This window comes from Oryctolagus cuniculus, chromosome 7, assembly GCF_051225735.1.
Source record: "Oryctolagus cuniculus isolate XC-2025 breed Fujian yellow rabbit chromosome 7, ASM5122573v1, whole genome shotgun sequence".
In the NCBI taxonomy this organism is placed as follows: Eukaryota; Metazoa; Chordata; class Mammalia; order Lagomorpha; family Leporidae; genus Oryctolagus; species Oryctolagus cuniculus.
This window is the reverse complement of record NC_142873.1, coordinates 114,332,042-114,352,710: the sequence shown is the minus strand read 5'-3', so window position 1 is coordinate 114,352,710 and position 20,669 is coordinate 114,332,042. Positions and strand designations below refer to the sequence as shown.

The 20,669-nt window shown below is 43.2% G+C and overlaps 1 protein-coding gene across 29 annotated transcripts in view; it reads left to right on the top strand.

The window, feature by feature from the left end:
- The window catches only part of FGGY (FGGY carbohydrate kinase domain containing), a 511,202-nt gene that overhangs the window by 50,500 nt on the left and 440,033 nt on the right, over positions 1-20,669 (top strand). For all 29 annotated transcript variants that reach the window (XR_016237331.1, XR_011390683.2, XR_016237332.1 and 26 more), the window contains one exon: positions 2,320-2,471. Coding sequence is in view for 26 of the 29 variants with exons in the window: in XM_070078425.2 (XP_069934526.2) it covers positions 2,320-2,471 (152 nt within the window). In the remaining 3 variants the exon portion in view is untranslated. The remainder of the gene's footprint in view (positions 1-2,319; positions 2,472-20,669) is intronic.

Below are 20,669 nucleotides of genomic sequence, written 5' to 3'. Positions count from 1 at the left end.
GGTGTGCACGTACCACATTCTGGTTCGTCTGTGGTTCCGCAAAAGGGCCTGGATGTTAGTGGTTTTCAGAGCTCACCAGGTGCATCCAGTGGGTGACTTGGGCTGAGAACCAGGGCTGCGAGCGATTCTTGTACACAGTGGATCCTCTCTGCTGTTTGCACGAACGTTCTCCGAGATTCCTGTGGAGGCTCTCACGTACTCTGTTTCCTAAGTCTTACTGTTTTGTGTGGAGCTGTACTGAGATCTGAAATCTTCCCAGTCAGTGGCCTGATGTAGGTATTGTCCTAGGATGACTTTTTTCTTTTAAAAAAATCCTTTCCAAAGATCTGAAGAGCACAGAAAATAACAGACTCCTCTGAACCCACTACTGAGGATACACAGAAGAAATTTGCCGTATTTGCAAATTTTTAAAAGATGACTTCTGTTGGTATCTGTGCCCCATCCCTTCCCCTCTGCCTCACAGGCAGCATTTCTGCTGCAGTCGCTACGCATAAGCACACATTCCTCTTGTGTTTTTACCCCATGTGTCTATACCCACAACAACAAACAAAATATAGTGTGTTTTAAAATATCTCCACTGGCATCATTATTCATGTTGACAGGTCCAACTCTGGTTTATTCATTTTACCAATCTATTTGTTCTTGACACAGCTCTGCTTCCCAGGCACACTTCCTGCATTTCCCAGCTGTGAGACACTGGGCACAGCTTCGACCTTGGAGTCTCAGTTTGTCATTGCCAAAGCAGGATAATACCTGGAACAGAAGGTTGTCTTGAGGACTCAGTGAAATGATGTGTGTTAAACATCTCGCACAGGACTTGGGAGGCACACAAACATACATTATAAATGTTTGCTACCAGCAAGATAGGTAGCTGCTGCAGTTAACTTGCCGTTAAATAAAATAAAGCGTGACAATGCCCATTTCACTAAACTGGTTGGTTTCCTTTTGTGTTTCCTCTAATAATCTCTTGGGCATCTTCCTTGCTCTTTTCTGCATCTTGCCAGTGGAGAGATCGGAGGCTGTGAGAGGAATCCTGGTTTGCCCATCAGTATGTGACGAATTCCCGGAAGCTAGGAAGACAGGACGGGTGGGTAGTCAGTTACCCTCTGAGCTATAGGATGGGAGAGGTAGGCTCTCGGAGGTGCTGCTCCTTTTCCAGCTAGTTTTAAGTTCTGCCTTTTATGATTTACTCCTCCTGAGGGCATCCTATCTGATAGGCACTTTCCATAACCTTTGTGCTCACTATCTTGTTTAATGAGTGAAAGATCTCAGGTAACCCTTATATGCAATTAGGTATTATTACCCCCACCTTGGAGATGAAGATAATGAGGCTAAGGAAAATTTCAGGACTTTCTAAATATATCTTTTCTTTAAAGATTTATTTATTTATTATTTGAAAGGCAGAGTTACAGAGAGGCAGAAAGAGGTCTTGCATCTGCTGGTTTACTTCCCAAATGGCCACAACAGCTGGAGCTGGGCCGATCTGAAGCTAGGAGCCAGGAGTTTCCTCTCGGTCTTCCCAGGTGGGTGCAGGGGCCCAAGGACTTGGGTCATCCTGTACTGCTTTCCCAGGCCATAGCAGAGAGCTGGATTGGAAATGGAGCAGCTGGGACGAGAACTGGCACCTGCATGGGATCCTGGAAGTGCAGGTGGCGGCTTTACCCACTATGCCACAGCACTAGCCCCTAAATATGTCTTCATCCTTAACTTAAAGACTCAGTGTTTCCCATAAGGTTTGATTACCTCCAAAGCTTGCATGATTCCCACTCCAACAAATAAACCAACAGAATGAAAAAGAAACACCTCAGTGAACTAATTTTAATTAAACTGACTAGACAAAGTGGACATATGAGCAGATAAACAGCATTGCATAGTTATTAGTAGATTATGCCATCAAAATATTTGTTTAAAGAAGACAGATCTTGAGACAAAGTGTTGTTTTAGTCTATTTCATAGGCTGTTTTCCTGAATGTATGTCCAGAGAAGTTATTGTACAACTGAGGAAATCTAGGGAGCAAGAAGAGAGAGAGAATGAATGAATGACAGTACTCATATGATTAATAGGTCAATTTTGACTGGTTTTAGTGTCAGTTTTTAACCCTGAGGTTATGGTCAAAGAATACATTGCTGGGATGGAAATAAAAGGTTTAGGTACAGAGTACTCATTAACCTTGCTCGTGTCCTTTCACTTTGTTCATTGTTGGTATATGAAATTATAGAAGTTGGCAGCATTTTGCCCTTGGGAATCCATAATGACCCCCCTTGTGTTAGAAGGAAAAGAATGCGTGTTTATCCCCATCTTACTGTGGTTTCTGCCAGGGGATCCCCATCGAAACATCATCATGTGGCTGGACCATCGAGCAGTCAGCCAGGTCCAGAGGATCAACGAGACCAAGCACAGGGTCCTCCAGTATGTCGGGGGAGTGATGTCTGTGGAAATGCAGGCCCCAAAGCTTCTGTGGCTAAAAGAGGTAAGTCCTGGTATTATGGGTCTGCAAGGACCAGGCACCCTGCTGACTTCTGTGATGTTTGACTTTTCCCAGCAACTCTTTGAGAAAGGTTGATCGCATTTTATTGAGTAGATTGTAAATTAAGGCACTTTGTTCTTTTGCTTGTTTATTAGTTATTTTCATTTTGTTTGAAACACAGAGAGACAAAGAGATCTTCCATCTCCTGATTCATTCTCCAGATTACCACACCAACCAGGGCTGGGCCAGGCTGAAGCCAGGAGCTTGGCACTCCATCTGAATCTCTCCCCTGAGGATGGCAGGAACCCAAGTACTTGAGGCATCATTTGCTGCTTCCCAAAGTGTGCATTAGTAGGAAGCTGGAATCAAAAGCATAGTTAGTTCTCAAACCAGGCATCATCTGATATGGGATACTGGGGACCCATGCAACAACTTAACTCCTTAGCCAAATGCCAACCCTACTTTGTTTTTACATGCTTAACTCCTCTGGGGCCCTGTGATAAGCAGAGTGGTACTTCAAAAACTTTGTGGAGGGGCAGATACTTGATGCAGTGGTTGGGAATGTCTGCATGCCATATCAGAGTGCCTAGGTTAGAATTCCAGCCATGCTTTGAGTCCTGCTTCCTACTGATGAGAATCTTGGGAGGCCGTGGTAATGGCTCAAATACTTGGGTACCTGCCAACCCACGTGGAAGACGTGGATTGAGGGATTGAGTTCTGGGCTCCTGGTTTTGGCCTGGCCAAGCCACAGCTTTTGCAGGTATTTGGGGGAATGAACCAGTGGATGGAAGAACTCTCTGTCACTCTGCCTTTCAAATAAATATAAATAAGTATTTTTAAAAGTTTGTGGAGGCCGGTGCCGCAGCTCAATAGGCTAATCTCCGCCTGCGGTGCTGGCACACCAGGTTCTAGTCCCGGTTTGGGCACCGGATTCCATCCCGGTTGCTCCTCTTCCAGTCCAGCTCTCTGCTGTGGCCCGGGAGTGCAGTGGAGGATGGCCCAAGTCCTTGGGCCATGCACCTGCATGGGAGACCAGGAGAAGCACCTGGCTTCTGGCTTCGGATCTGTATGGTGTGCTGGCCGCAGCACACCGGCCGCAGCGGCCATTGTGGGCTGAACCAACGGTAAAGGAAGACCTTTCTCTCTGTCTCTCTCTCACTGTCCACTCTGCCTGTCAAAAAAAAAAAAAAAAAAGGAAAAAAGTTTCTGGAAAAATTAAATTAAAATATAACTTCATTTTGATAAAATTTTTTGAAATCCATGCATGTTTTTCGTAATATGCATTTCCCATGAACATTTTAAAATTATTTACTTTTTGAAAGGTAGAGTTACAGAGAGAGGGAGACACAGAAGGAAAAGTGTCTTCCCTCCATTGGTTCACTCCCAAATGACCGCAACAGCCATGGCTCTGCCAGGTCGAAGTCACGAAACAGGCGCTCCATCCACGTCTCTCAAGTTGGTGGCAGGGGCTCAAACACCTGGGCCATCTTCTGCTGCCACATGTATTAACAGGGAGCTGGATCAGAAGTGGAGCAGCCAAAACTCTAAGCGGCACTCAAATGGGATGCCAGTATCATAGGCAGCAGCTTAACTTGCTACATCACCACGTTGGTACATCCTATGAACACTTTGAAGTATCCTCATATTTTATGGTGTCTTTGAATGCTGACAACTCTATGAAGTACATATTTTGGAGGGGGGGGGGGTCTTTGTTTTACATACAAAAGAGGTAAAGCACATAGAGATCAGTTGGCCCAAAGTGAAACATTAAGTACATGACACGGTCAGGATTTGAACCTAAGACTGCCTGACTCCAAAAGTAGTTCTTTTAATGTCCAGTTCTATGCTCAAGTACAGGGAGGTTAATTACTATTCCAATTAGAAAGTGGCAGAGCCAGGATTTAAATCCAGATCTCCTGACAAAGGCTTTCTTTTCCTCTATGCTTTCAGAGCCCCAAATTATTAATCTTTGACCTTGTTGACATTTGAGGGTATTCCTTTCTCTCTTGCACTTGAGTTTCCAAGTCCTTGAGTGATAGGGTGATCGCTGGTTAAAGCACTTGCAGGTGGTTTCCATTTCCATATGTTAGGACTCCTTTATGAAGTGTGGAGAATGGTGATGTCAGCTTAATGGTTCCCATTAGAGATGGATGTGTGAGAAAGTTCAAGTCCTTTGGGAGCTCCAGGGACTTGAAAATCCCTAGGTGGTCTGGGGAATAGAGAGTCTATCTGGTGAGTAAGACCTACTGTGATTCATTGACTGGCTCTAAGATTTCAGGTGAGCTGAGTCTTTCATTATTTTCAGCTGAATGGAGAGCTGAGGGATGCTGGGAAGGAGCCCCAGCATTGCCACCATGAGGCAGAAAGGGAGTAAGAGGGAAGGGCTGTCGCCATCAAAGTGGAATTGGCTTGCTATCTAGTTTTTACTTGTATATTGAGTTGTATCATAAGTTTTTTTTTTAAATAACAGATTTATTTATTTGAAAGTCAGAGTTAGAGAGAGAGAGATTGAGAGAGATTGAGAGAGAGATTTTCCATCTGTTGGTTCACTTCCCAAGTGACTACTTTGATCAGGGTGGAAGCAGGCCAAAACCAGGAGCCAGGAGCTTCTTCCAGGTCTCTGACATGGATAGTAGGGACCCAAGCACTTGGGCCATCTTCAACTGGTTTTTCCAGGCCATTAGCAAGGAGATGGATTGGAACTGGAGCAGCTGGGATACAAATCTGGGCCCATATAGGATGCTGGTGTTGCAAGCAGCAGTGGCTTTACCACCCACCCTGTACCACAATGCTAGCTCCATGTAGAGCAAGTTTAAATTTGCAGAAAGGCTTTCATGGTTGCTAAGAGTGAAAACAAACTTGCTTAGGAGGCAGAGATTTCCAGACTCTAATACTGACTCTGCTATCAACAGTTGTGTGCTTTGGACAAAGCACTTCTCATCCTAGCCCTCACTTTTTCCATCTTTACAGTGAGAATTTGATTAGATTAGTTTGAAAACCTGATCCTAATATGGGCTGAAACACACACTCTCTCTGTGTTTTATTGACATGGATTGATTTGGTCATAACAGGATCTGACTGGTAGATAGCATGGTTAACAGGTTGAGAGATTGTAGACTTTCCCAAATATGAGATACAGCTAGGTTTTCTTTTTTTTTTTAAATGATTTATTTATTTATTTGAAAGAGTTACACAGAGAGAGAAGGAGAGGAAGAGAGACAGAGAGAGAAGCCTTTCATCCGCTGGTTTACTCCCCCATTGGCCACAATGGCTGGAACTGAGCCAATCTGATGCCAGGAGCCAGGAGCTTCTTCTGTGTCTCCCTCATGGGTGCAACTTGGGCCATCTTCTACTGCTTTCCCAGGCCATAGCAGAGAGCTGGATTGGAAGTGGAGCAGCCAGGTCTCAAACTAGTGCCCATATGGGATGCCAACACTGCAGGCGGCAGCTTTACTTGCTACACCACAGTGTTGGCCCCCGTAGAGCCAGGCTTTCAACCCATATCTGCTGGGATACAAATCCCAGCTCCTTCCATCCTGTCATGTGGTACTAAAATTCTTCATTGAAGCAAGCCACTTTGGGAAGAGCTGGGACAGGCATAGTGGTGTTCTTAATGTGGCTTAAACTAGTTGTGGGAGAAGGATTGGACTGAAGGAAGACTTACACTGATTTAGCAAGGAGGATTGGACAGGTGGTGGCTGGTTCATCATGGCCTTATTGAATACCTGCTGCATGGCCAGCTTGGGCCATATGTCCCAGGAATTCTACAAGTAGGGCCGGTATGAACCTCTCAAGATGCTTGACATCATACGGTTCAGATCAAACTGCACCATAGCCTACAGAAAAATAAGTTCTAGATTACTTGTGACCTTCAAAGATTTTCTTCTTTTAATTGTTTTAAGAAATCAGTTTCCTTTCAGAATTTTCTGAATAAGGTTCTACACTTTGCCTTACTGTGTATTCAACTCCCTGATGGTTGATCACAAATATGCATTGTTTTTATTCTCTTGGTAAGCATACAAGGGAATTCTTTCTAATAATCCCTTTGGATGTAACATAATTGCAAATTCAAAATGAAAGATATTCCTAAAATCAGTTGTACATCATCTTCTTAAAGCCTGACTGGGATGGCTTATGGTTCTTCTCAAACTTTAGTGTGTGAATGAGCCACCTGGAAATCTGCAGATTCTGATTCAGTAGCCCTGGGTTAGGGTCTGCAAACCTGAGGATGTTTGTGTCTAACAATTTGTAGACTTATGAAATCGCTTTTAATTCCAAGTACTCTCCCCCTAGTGCCATGAAATTCATGCAATTCTGGCAAATCAGGAACAGTACTTTGGTTTATTTTTAAAGACTTATTTGAAAGTCCGAGTTACACAGAGATAGAAGCAGAGGCAAAGAGAGAGAGAGAGAGAGAGAGAGGTCTTCCATCTGCTGGTTCACTCAATTGGCCACAATGGCTGGAGCTGTGCCAATCCAAAGGCAGGAGCCAGGAGCTTCCTCTGGGTCTCCCACGTGAGTGCAGACCCAAGGACTTGGACCATCTGCTGCTGCTTTCGCAGGCCATAGCAGAGAGCTGGATCGGAAGTGGAGCAGCCAGGTCTCGAACCAGTGCACATATGGGATGCCAACATTGCAGGCAGTGGCTTAACCCACTATGCCACAGCACCAGACCCAGTACTTTGTTTTTAACGTGACACAGGCAAATTAGATAACTTTGGTAGAGCTGTTCAAGCAGACATTTAAATGAAGATATGAGTCTGTGTCTGAAATCCATTGAGTTGATACTTTTCTACTCTTTATTCATTCCTCAGTTAAGAATTTACCAAATCTTAACCAAGCTCCTGCTGTGAATCAGCAAATGTGGTGGGCACCAGGGATATGACGACAAAAAGGACTCAGCCTTACCCCTGAGAGGCACAGCGTCCCCTGGGGACAGTGGTTGGGGAGCATTGGGCATAGGGTAGGTGGAGGAGAGAGCTATGGTATCAGAAATGTCAGAAGATGTACTAAGCACTGTGATTCAGTAATATGTAAAGTGCTTTGGGAGAAAATAATTTGCTTCCTGGAAGCAAGTTGTATGATGTGAGTGGAAGTTTTGCTTAGTAGAGAGACAGGAAGGATGAGAATTAAAAATAAAAATTTTTTACTTTTCTGTTGAAAGTGCTTTGATGGCTTTGCATTGCTCTTAGGCTAGATTCCAAAATTTGTAGAATGTCCCAGAAGATGGTAGGTGCTGTTGTTTCTACCTCCCCCTCTCACTTTACAGTGTGTGCCCACATATTGCTCATTCTCATCCTTCCCCAAGGTCCACACAGGATTCCTGAAACACACCCTCTTCTCTGCTGCCTGAGTCCTGGTGAGAGCTTGGCAGAATTTGGCCTAATGCTTGTTATCAGATGAGTTAGGTGCTAAGAGGACTTTCATTTTCAAATGGCTAAGAAAGGATCAAAAGGAGAAGAATATTTTGTCACGTGAAAATTACATGAAATTAAAACTTTAGTGATTATAAATCCAATTATGTTGGAATCCATCCACACTCATTTGTTTGTGTATTGCCTGATGGTGACAGAGCTGAGTAGTTGACACAGAAATTAAATGGGCTGCAAGGTGGGAAATATACACTACCTGTACCTCCAGAGAAAAAGTTTTCTGGTCCCTGATCTCTCTTTTTTTAAAAGATTTATTTATTTGTTTGAAAGGCAAGAGTTACAAGGAGGCAGAGAGAGAGAGAAGTAGAGGTCTTCCATCTGCTGGTCCACTCGCCAGATGGCCACAATGGCCAGAACTGTGCCAAACCAAAGCCAGGAGCCAGGAACTTCCTCTGTGTCTCCCACATGGGTGCAGGGGCCTAAGGACTTGGGCCATCTTCTACTGCTTTCCCAGGCCATAGCAGAGAGCTGGATTGGAAGTGAAACAGCTAGAACTCCTAGAACCGGTGTCCATATGGGACGCTGACACTGCAGGTATGGGCTTTACCCGCTATGCCACGGTGCCAGCCCTAGGTCCCTTGTCTTGACAGTGCTGTGCCTTCTGCCCAGAATATTCTTCCCTCATCCACCACTGGTTTTTCCTCATCATTTAGGGCTCAGCTTCACTGAGAAAAGCTTTTCCTGGCCCTCATATAAATCCTGTCATTTTCTCCTCATTTTACTTAATTGTATTATTCATAAATCGTAATGATGTGTCCATTTGTATGACGATTTGTCTGATGCTTGTCCCTTCCAACACTTGTAACCTACAGGAGAATGGAGATCTTATCCATTTGGCTCATTGCTGTGTCCCTATCCCTAACCAAATGGCTGGCACCTGATCAGTGCTCAGTACGTACTTTAAGTTGAGTGTCCCAGTCAGGGCTGTTGTAGGACTCCAAGTGAGAATCAGTGAGACCTGAATCAGGCTTACAGGATGGAGGGGAGATGGGTTCAAGAAGCCTTTTTAAAAATTTTTTATTTTATTTTATTTATTGAAAGGCAGAGTAACATACACACATCACACACACACACACACACATACACACAGAGCAATAAGAGGGGGAGAGAAAGAGAAAGAAAAAGAGAGAAAGAGAGAGAGAGAGAGAGAGAGAGCAAGCAAGCAAGTGAGCCTGAGTCTCCATCTGCTGGTTCACTCCCCAAATGGCCACAACAGTCTGGGTAGGGCCAGGCTGAAGTCAGGAACCAGGAGCTTCCTCTGAATCTCCCACATGGGTGCAAGGGCTTGGGCCATCCTCTGTTGCTCTTAGGCACATTAGCAAGAAACTGAATTGGAAGTAGAGCAGCTGGGACTTGAACTGGCACCCATATGGCATGGCAGCATTGCAGGTGGCAACTTAACCAATTAGACCACAATGCCAGCCCCTCCAGAAATCTATAAGGGACAGTACCCACAGGGCATTGAGCCTGATTGCCTCTGAGGGGCGTCAGGTGGAGGAGCAGCTGTAACCACTCATATCAGGCTCGCTGTTCTTTGTGCTTTGCTCCTTGTCCTCAACCTGGAATCAGATGTGAGGGAACTGAGCAGAATTTGGAGTTCTGACTTCCCAGAAAACAGAAGAGGTGCACTGGACCACCATGACTGGGGCAAAGTCACTGAGGTCTTAGTTCTGCCGTATGGAATTTCAGTCATGTCCTTAACATTTCAGGTTTGTGGGTTTCAGGTTGACGTATGTCTCCTTAATAAGAATTGTCAGATAAAAGGGAAAACGCCATTTGAATTTTTCATAACCCCCAGCAGTCTGGCTTTTCCATTTGGTCTCAATGATTCTGACTCTCATCTTAATGAAGGCCAAATGTAAATTAAGTTCTGTCAGGCCAGAGCGGCTGGAGTCTCCTATCTGTATAAACATGAAACATTGTAGGGTAACAAGGTACAGACTGAGGAAGGTCAAGAAAGTTAACGGGCTGATGCCGGGCCTGACAGCTCAATGTTAATGGGAGATAATTAACGTGGCTTAAAGGGGTTACATAGAGATACTCCAATCTGTCTATTGACTGTTTCCTCTTTTTTTGCCATTGTCAGCACAGCAGAAAACTAATCATTTTATAGTCTGAGATTTTAATTGTTCCTTCCGAGGGACTGGAACCAATGGGCTGGAATGTCTAAGGATTTTGCTATTGGGTTCAGAAAGTACATCTGCCCATCCCATCGCCCCAGTCCATGGCCCTCTGCTTCTGTTTCCCTGATACCATGGTGGGAAATGAGTAAATGATTCTCTGATTGGCTCTAAGGACATCTCTCTTTACTGGTACATGTTGATTCTTTGAAGGAATCAGGGAGTTTGGAAGCCTAGAGAAGGGTTTGGATAATTTCTTGCTAGGTCTGGGAGATTTTGGTGGAGTGTTTCGAAGTTGGAACTGCCAGCAATTAAATGCTGCTAGAGGTCAGGAAAGGCTCATTCTTCTAGTCTTTCTATAAAATAAGGGATTGCCCAACCCATTTCTAATGCTTTGTCTGGCTTTATTTCATTCTTCTTGATGATATAATAACATCTTTCCTCTATCTTGAGATTTATTGTCATCTTTAAACTTCATGAAAGATAAGCAGTATAAATTCTTTCTTTGAAATGCCATCTTTTTTTTAATGGCAATTTGATAACTACTATAGTCTTTCTTGGTTAGTTGATTTGGTTTACAGTTTCAGCTTTGGGTCTAATGGTATTCAGTGGTTTTTAGCATAGAACTAATGTGAGGATACTTCACAATTCATAGTAAGTAGAATTCAAAGGTAAGTTTATTTTGGTGCAAAATTGTTAAAATCCATGCATAGTTTTTTCATAATATGCATTTTCCATGAACTTTTTGAAGCAATTTCATGTAAGATATTAAGGAACTTGGGTGCTATAGCATGATTCAGTAATAATAGCAACAAGTAGGCCAGTGCCGTGGCTCACTTGGCTAATCCTTTGCCTGTGGCACCGGCACCCTGGGCTCTAGTCCTGGTTGGGGCACCAGATTCTGTCCCGGTTGCTCCTCTTCCAGGCCAGCTCTCTGCTGTGGCCCGGGAAGGCAGTGGAGGATGGCCCAAGTGCTTGGGCCCCTGCACCCGCATGGGAGACCAGGAGGAAGTACCTGGCTCTTGGCTTTGGATCAGTGCAGCACACTGGCCGTAGCAACCATTAGGGGAATGAACCAACGGAAAGGAAGACCTTTCTCTCTGTCTCTCTCTCTCACTGTCTAACTCTGCCTGGCAAAAAAAAAAAAAAAAAAAAAAAAAAAAAAAAAGCAACAAGTAGTACAATATTTGAATGCACGAAAGTCTATCTCTACCACTTACCAGTCATGTGCCTCAGACAAGCTGAATCAGCTTCTCTGACCCCTATCGTGGTGAGCCATAGAGAGAGGAGAGTTGTGTCTGCTTTGTAGAATTGTTGTGAATTAGTCAGATATTTGTGAAGTGACTTATACGGTAAATATCCAAATAGTAGTTTAATTTCTACTCCATTTTGTTTATAAGTGTTTTTCTCTATCCATTGTTGTTTCAGTTACATCCTATCACCAACAGAGAGAGTTTTAAATACCAGGGTGTCTTACTTTGTGGAATTGGCCAAACTAAGTACTATGTTTTCCTTGTTTGCCTAATAGTTAAAGACAACATCTAGAAATTACGATCAAGTTGTCTGAGACAAACACAGAAAATAGTTGGGGAATATAAAGCATGGTTCCATCCATTTATTTGTGTCATCCCCGTACTGTGTTATTTCTATGCTGTCAGGCAGCCAGCATTGAACTGCAAAGGAGATAGTCTTACCAAGTGCTTTCTCGTTGTTTCCCCTAAAACTTACCAGTGCCCCCAGCCCTTGAGTTATTTTATTTCTCAAGGATTATTTTATTTACTCTTCCCACCAGTTTTGTAGAATAGATGTCATTTCTCTTTACAGATGAGAAAACTGAAGCTCCTAAAATTAAATAATTTGCTCTGGTCTTAATCATGTAAACAAACACTTATAAACAGCTTGCCAGAACTCTGTCCTACCATCCACCATCCATGGGAGCCTGCGAACTTTGTTTGAAATCTGGAAGCAGTCTCTACTCTCAAGAAACTACAATCTGAGCAGGGGAGAAAGATACATGTTAATTTGACAAGTTTGTGGGAAAATGGAGTTAAAAGATAAATTTGTGTTGGTACAAAAAGCTTCAAATCCTATGCATAGTTTTTTCATATAATTCATCTTTCATGAACTTTTTGAAGACCCCTGCATGGATACACTAAGGGAATAGAGTAAGAAATAGATGGAGACAGAAGCTAAAGTGTATGAAGTGCTTATGCCTAACATTTCCTATGCATTTTACCCATGTTAATTCACCTAATCCTCACAGCTACACTTGAAGCGATTATCATCTTTTATAAAGAGACAGGTACAGAGAGTTTCAGCAACTTGTCCAGAGTCATTTTCCTAATAAGTGGTGAAACTGGGATTGGAACTTTGGCATCTCACATCCAGAGTATGGGTTCAACATTTCACTTTCCTGCCCTACATCCTTTGCATGGACTGATGCAGTGAGGAAATTTGCAGGTGGCATGTCCAGGAGGGTCCGAGAACAACAGGGAGTGGGTTCTTTGTTTCATTTAATAAATGTTGAGTGTCTCCTATGTCTTAGGCAGTATACTGTGCTTTGGGGAAAGAGAGACACAAGGGCCCTGGATAGTCTTCTGGGAAGTTAGAGTCTAGAATAGAGAGGCAGAAAATAGAGAGGCAACTGCATTATATATACAAAATGATTTTTTTAATAATGTTGTGAAGGAAAAACACAGATGACAAGATTTGGCATGGTTAGCAGAGGTCTCTCTCAGGGTTTTGTTTGAACCAAATGATGAGATTTTCAGGAAGGGGGAGCTATAGGTTTCTTGGGAGGAAGATCAGCAAAGAGGTTAGTAGGGCTGGGAGGGTCTGAGCAAGCCAGGAGTTGTGGGAGGCAGGATGGAGAAGTGGGAAGGAGCCAAAGCATGTATTGCCTGGAGGCTAAGGGCAGAAATGTGGATTTTATTCCAAGAGCAGTGGGAAATGGCTGATGGATTTTAAGCATGGGTGTGACATGATCTGTTTTATGACTTCAAAAAAAAAAATTCTGGCATACATGCTGGCTAGATAATAAATATTTGTATAGCAACAACAAAGTTTACCCTGTAATGTTAAAGGCACAATGTTAGCAGACTGAATATGCAGTTTTATAAATGGTAGTTTTAAGAAATTATCAGTGTAAAAAAATATTGGCCAAGTACACAGAAAACAGTAATGGGACCCTGCCCATGGTTGGAATAGTTTGCTACTGTGATAGCACAATGCTCGTGCTTTTATTACTTCTTAGTAATTTTCCATGAAAAAAAAAAATCTGTAGTCATTGCTAACCTTTCTGCTCAACAACACTTTATTATTTAACAAGGGGATTTTTCTTCTTGTTTTCCTAAAAGGCACCATACTAGGATTTCACATTCAAGATTTCAACTAAATGCCTTAGTGACATAGTATTATCATCCCATTATATAGACGAGGACACTGAGCCTCAGAGGACTTAAGCAGCTTTCCTAGAGGTTCATAGCAAGTCAGTGGTAAAGCCAGGATCCTCTCCTCACCTAGTGCAGCTGACCTCCTGCTCCTGGGCTGTAACCCCTGCCCTCACCTGCTATGACTGTACAGTGTGGCAGCCCACAAGCCCAGCCCAGGCCCCAAAAATATTTTGGTTGACCCACTCTGTCTTGAAACAAAACCAATTTTGAATTAGTTTCCAATATCTAAAAACTAAGAAATCTCACGTAAAAAACAAAAAACAAACAAAAAAACCAGATTTTCCTGCTTCTCTAGAGAAAGTAATAAAAGAACCTGGCAATATCAGGCCCACATTTCCATGTGGAAGGAATTGGCTGGAGCAAGGAGGGGCTGCCCTTTGCAGAAAGGGCTGGTGTTCTTCATTTCTCAGCAGGCCCTGCCCAGCTTGCTTCACTCAGTTCCCTTTCCAGCCCTCCCTCCATGGGCATTTGTATTTGAGACCTAGGCTGTGGGAATTTGTTCAAAGAATCCATTACCTTTCCTATAACAAATGCTTAGAGAAATGGAAAGACATTCCAGAAGGTGAATTTCTTGTCAGTGGCTCTAATGCTTCCATGCCCATGTTCTCCCACACCACTGTGTCTTTGCCCAGGTTTTCCCCTTCTGCCTGCAAACTTCTAATAGTTTCTTCTATCACCTGGAAAACACAAACTAATGGCTCAAGACTCCGTATCACTTCCGCCAGGAAGCCTCCGGTGACTGTGTCTAGAGTTGATTAGGATCCTGCTCTCTGTCGCCAGTGGCATCCCTAGTATCTGGGGCACAGGATACCCTTACCATTAATAAGTCAGTAAATATTTTGATGGAGGGAGGGATGACCTTATTAAATTGTCCATCACAATTGATTGCTCTGAGTGTCTGCTCAGCTGTTCCATTCCACTGTTAAAGTCCACTGCATGCACACAGAGTGTAAGCTGATTTACCCTTCCCCAATGTGAGAATTGAGACTTGGAGCTTTACCACTCCTTTCCCCCTACACTCTCCCCTTTGCTACAGTCCTGTTATCTGAGTCACAGCTTTTTGTGTGTGTCAACTGGAGGCTCTAGATACAGGCAGCAACTCCTCTGGGCTGCTCCTTTAGATTTGGACTCCTGTGTTGGCTACCAAGAATCCAAGACTCCAAGCCTTGTCTACTGAACCACAAAGTCTCCCTTTGGAATGTTTAGACCAAGGCTCTATAGGTTCAGACCCAGTTCCTCCCAGCCTCTGAGCAATGCGAACAGTGTAGTCAGCTGATGTTAGAGCATCTGTTGTGGATTTTCTCTCCAGGGTGGTCTGCCCACAAATGGATCTTATAACCAGATCATGTAGTGTTGAGACTGTTGGCCTGCCTTTATCTACCTGGACAGTGAGCTCTTTCTTTGTCATCCTGTACTTCTATATTTGATTTCTGCCATGTATGGGCTGTGCCATTTTATTTTTATACTCCACCAAAGTAATTTTTAAATGTAAATGAAAAAAAAGAAGGAGGAGAAAGAAAAGAAGAGGAGGAAGGGGAGGGGGAGGAGCCGGAGGAGGAGAAGGAGGAGAAAGAGGAGGAGGAAGAAGAACTTGGCCTGATACCATATCTAGTTATAATTCATAAGAACCAGTGATTACAATAATACTCTTTTTTAAAAAAAAGATTTATTTTATTTCTTTGGAAGACAGAGTTACAGAGAGAGGTAGAGACAGAGAGAGAGGCCTTTCCTCCATTGGTTCACTCCCCAGATGGCCTCAACAGTTGGAGCTGCGCTGATCCGACGCCAGGAGCCAGGAGCTTCTTTCAGGTCTCCCACGTGGGTACAGGAGATCAAGGACTTGGACCATCTTCCACTGCTTTCCCAGGCCATAGCAGACAGCTGGATCTGAAGAGGAGCAGCCAGAAATAGAACCAGCACAGCACCCATATGGGACGCTGGCACTTCAGGTCAGGGCTTTAACCTGCTATGCCACAGCGCCGGTCCACATAATACTTTTTGTTTGTATTTTATGTTATGGCTTATGGTAGGCTTTCATATGTATAATTTTCTTCACTTGATCTATGACATGTTCTTTTTTTTAACTTTTATTTAATGAATATAAATTTCCAAAGTACAGCTTATGGATTACAATGGCTCCCCCCACCCCCAATGACTTCCCTCCCACCCGCAACCCTCCCCTTTTCCGCTCTCTCTCCCCTTCCGTTCATATCAAGATTCATTTTCAATTCTCTTTATTCTTTATATACAGAAGATCAGTTTAGCATACATTAAGTAAAGGTTTAAACAGTTTGCACCCACATAGAAACACAAAGTGAAAAATACTGTTTGAGTACTCGTTATATCATTAAATCACAATGTACAGCACATTAAGGGCAGAGATCCTACATGAGGAGTAAGTGCACAGTGACTCCTGTTGTTGACTTTACAAATTGACACTCCTGTTTATGGCATCAGTAATCTCCCTATGCTCCAGTCATGAGTTTCCAAGGCTATGGAAGCCTTTTGAGTTCTCTGACTCTTATCTTATTTAGACAAGGTCATAGTCAAAGTGCAAGTTCTCTCCTCCCTTCAGAGAAAGGTACCTTCTTCTTTGAAGACCTGTTCTTTCCACTGGGATCTCGCTCACGGAGATCTTTCATTTAGGTTTTTTTTTTTTTTTGCCTGAGTGTATGACATGTTCTTGTAAGTAGTTCTTTCTTACTTATTGTGGATGAATGTAAAAAGGCTTGAAGAGATGATTTGTCTACAGATATGAGCATTGGGTCTTTTTTTAAAAGAAGATTTATTTATTTATTTGAAAGACAGAATTACAAAGAGAGGTAGAGAGAGAGAGATCTTCCGTCTGCTTGTTCATTCCCAAAATGGCCACGATGGCTAGGGGTGGGCCAGGCTGAAGCCAGGAGCCAGGAACCAGGAACTTCTTTCAGGTTCTCACATGGGTGCAGAAGCCCAAGCACTTGGGCCATCCTCTGATACTTTCCCAGGTCATTAACAGGGAGCTGGATTAGAGGTTAGGCCGGCACCGTGGCTCAATAGGCTAATCCTCCACCTTGCGGCACCGGCACACTGGGTTATAGTCCCGGTCGGGGCGCCGGATTCTGTCCCGGTTGCCCCTCTTCCAGGCCAGCTCTCTGCTATGGCCAGGGAGTGCAGTGGAGGATGGCCCAGGTGCTTGGGCCCTGCACCCCATGGGAGACCAGGAAAAAGCACCTGGCTCCTGGCTCCTGCCATCGGATCAGCGCGGTGCGCCGGCTGCAGCGGCGGCCATTGGAGGGTGAACCAACGGCAAAGGAAGACCTTTCTCTCTCTGTCTCTCTCTCTCACTGTCCACTCTGCCTGTCAAAAAAAAAAAAAAAAAAAAAAAAAAACCAGGGAGCTGGATTAGAGGTGGAGAAGTCAGGTTATGAACTAGTATCCATACAGGATGCCAGCAGTGTAGGTGGCAGCTTAATTTGCTATGCCCACAAAGCTGGCCCAAGGATTGGGACTTACCTAATGAAGGTTGTTTTGGTACTAAATCATTTATCTATTTGCACCTTGGTTTTGTATACCCCAAAGCAAATAGTCTTTTTTAGAAAGCTTTTATCTAATAAATATAAATTTCATAAGTACAGTTTTTGAAATATAGTTGTTCTTCCCCCCTACCCACCCTCCCATCCCCACTCTCGTCCCACCTCCTACTCCCTCTCCCATCCCATTCTTCATTAAGATTCATTTTTAATTAAGTACAGAAGATCAACTCTGTATTAAGTAAAGATTTAAACACAGACACACAAGGTATAAAGTACTGTTTGAAGACAAGTTTTACTGCTAATTCTCACAGTACAACTCATTAAAGGACAGAGGTCCTACATGAGGAGCAAGTGCATGGTGACTCCTGTTATTGATTTAACAATTGACACTCTTTTTTTTCCTAGGTGCTTTATTTTTTATCAGATTTTCATTTTTTTAAACTTTTTTTAATAAATATAAATTTCAAAAGTACAACTTTTAGATTACAGTGTTTTTCCCCCGTGACCACCCTCCCACCCATAAACCATCCCATCTCCTATTCCCTCTCCCATCCCATTCTTCATTAAGATTCATTTTTAATTATATTTATATACAGAAGATCAACTTAGTATATACAAAGTAAAGATTTCAACAGATTGCATCCACACAGACACATAATGATTACTGTTTGAATACTAGTTTTACCGTTAATTCACATAGTACAACACATTAAGGACAGAGATCCTAAATGGGGAGTAAGTGCACAGTGACTCCTGTTGTTGATTTAACAACTGATACTCTCAAAACACAGTATTTTGCAGTGAAAGCAGACTCAGTACATATTTGCTGAATGAATTTATGTTTCCTGCTATTTGACTGTGGCACTAAAGGCCACATGCCCAACTTGCTTGCTTCCCATTTTACTGACTGCCAGAGATGTCAACTAATTCTGGAAGCTTTTAGTATAACCAAGACAGTGAGAAAAATATTGCTAAGTTAGGCCAGCTATATGCTCATGTGGTATGATCAGTTGTAAATCAAAAATTGAACAAAATTCTTTTCTCACAGTGGCTAAGAGGTCAAACCTAGTGGAAGAAGATACTACCTTTAGAAAACATGCTAGAAATACCAGTGCAGTTAATGTGTGTTGTGATACAGTAATTTGGTTGTCTGTGAACTGTCAGTTTGGAAGTTTGTAGGCTCAGGTACTGATGGAAGCAACAGAGGCAGCAGACCAGAAGTCCCCCAAAGGATGCAAAACTGGGGGTTCTGCTGGAGGGGTAAATGAATCTTATTTCTCTGATAATCTATGCTGGTTTTACTTTTTATTTTTCCTCTTTTTTTAAGATTTATTTATTTATTTGAAAAGCAGGTTGAAGCCAGGAGCCAAGAGCTTCTTCTGGGTCTCCCACGCAGGTGCAGGGGACCAAGGACTTGGGTCTTCTTCTACTGCTTTCTCAGGCCATAGCAGAGCTAGGTCGGAAGTGGAACATCTAGGACTCAAACTGGCACCCATATGGGATGCTGGCACTGCAGGCGGCGGCTTTACCCACTATGCCACAGCGCTGGCCCCTGTTTTTCCCTCTTTAAAATGAGAAGAACTGGGCCAGCACTGTGGCATGGGGGTTAAGCTGCCACCTGCAGTGCTGGTATCCCATATAGGTGATGGTTCAAGATCCCGCTGCTCCACTTCCAATACAGCTCCCTGCCAATTCACCTGGGAAAACAGTGGAAGATGGCCCAAGTGCTTAGGGCCCTGCACCCACACAAGAGACCAAGAACAAGCTTCTGGCTCCTGGCTTCGGCTTGGCCCAGCCCTAGCTGTTGTGGACGTTTGGGGAGTGAACCAGCAGATAGAAGACCTCCCTCTGTCTGTAACTATGCCTTTCAAATAAGTAAATAAATCTTAAAAAAAAATAAAATGAGAAGAACTGGTTGGCTATTGTAGGGATATTTCATTTACTCAGTGAAACAAGTTTTTTCCCGGTAACTACTGCACAGAAAGCACTGAGCCTGATTATGGAGAGGGAAGGAAGAAGCCACATTTGCCCTTTGTTGCTAGGAGCTATCCTGTGCTGGACCAAGAGCAGGACACTGTGAAAGCCATTTCTCCCCAAGTGGTTTATTGTCACAAATTTCAAACGCACAGAATAGTTGAAAGAATTTTGCAGTGAGTCCTGACAATCATCTAGACCCTTTCCTGAATGTTTAATTACTTTGGTTTTTCACTTTCATGTACATCTCTCTGTACCTCTACCCATCTATCAATCCATGTTGTTTTGGGAATAAGTCAAGACTTCACTACGTTTGTGAAAGCAGTTTGAAATATTAAACGCCTTTTACCTTTCTGAGATACTTAATGAATTCTAGTTAAGAAATTGACCCTATTTGATAACCATGGACAGACATGTTTAACACCTGTACTAGACTTTATTAAATATCTATTACATGCTTTTCAGTCCACTAGCTCATTTAATTATTATGAGGACAGTGTTGTTGCTGTCCTCATATGAAGAATTCACTCACTGACTATTAACATCTGGCAATACTAGAATGTAAATTTGGGTTTTCTGTCACTAAGAAATGGATTTAAAAAGGAATGGAACATTTAACTTGTTAGGTTCTGGCCTTTTTCAGGCAGGATATCTCTGCCTCCTCTGCAGATGAGATACCCAGGCAGATAGCCAGTTTTGTTTAAATTTTAAATTTCTGATAATATATTTGTCTGCTCTAATTTCTTTTTTTTTTTTTTAAGATTTATTTTGTTTATTTGAAAGAGTTACAGAGAGAGGTCGAGACAGAGAGAGAGAGAGATCTTCCTTTTGCTGGTTCTCTCCCCCAGTGGCCACAATGGATCAGAGCGGGCTGATCTGAAGCCAAGAGACAGGAGTTTGTTCTGGGTCTCCCACGTGGGAACAGGGGCCCAAGGACTTGAGCCATCCTATGCTGCTTTCTCAGGCATATTAGCAGGGAGCTGAATTGGAAGTGGAGGAGCTGGGACTTGAACCAGTGCCCATGCTGGATGCTGGTGCTGCAAGCTGAGGCTTTAACCTACCAAGCCACAGCACTGGCCCCTCTAATTTCTTTTTTTAAAGTTTTTTAAAAATTATTTATTTGAAAGTCAGAGCTACAGAGAGAGAGAGAGAGCTTCCATCAGGTGGTTTACTGCCAAAATGGCCACAATGGCCAGGTAGAGCCAGGAACTCCTTCCAGTTCTCCCAAGAGGGTGGCAGGGCCCAAGCACTTGAGTTATCATCTGCTGTTTTCCCAGGTGCATAAACATGGGGAGAAGGGAGTGAAAGCTGGATCAGAAGAAAAGCAGCTAGGACATGGGATTCCAGAGTCACAGGCAGCTGCTTAACCCAATGCACTACAATGCCAGCCACAGCCCTAAAGTTTTAAGGTACATATGAACCCTAGAATAAAAATTGATCAAAGTATCCACCGTTTAGGTGTTCAATGTTAGACTCACATTTAAAGAGTCATACCTGAAAGTGGGTGAGATCTGTTTCCAGTATTATACAAGTTCTAACCCATAACCTCTGGTTGGTAACCCACATCTTGTAGTTACCTTGGCATTCCTCTTAAATACGCCTAGAGGAAAGAGTGAATCATGACTGAACTCTACTAGTGTGAGGACCCTGGAAATATTTGTGCAGCTAAGACCTCACTCAGGACGTGACTGAGTGCAGCAAGCCGTGG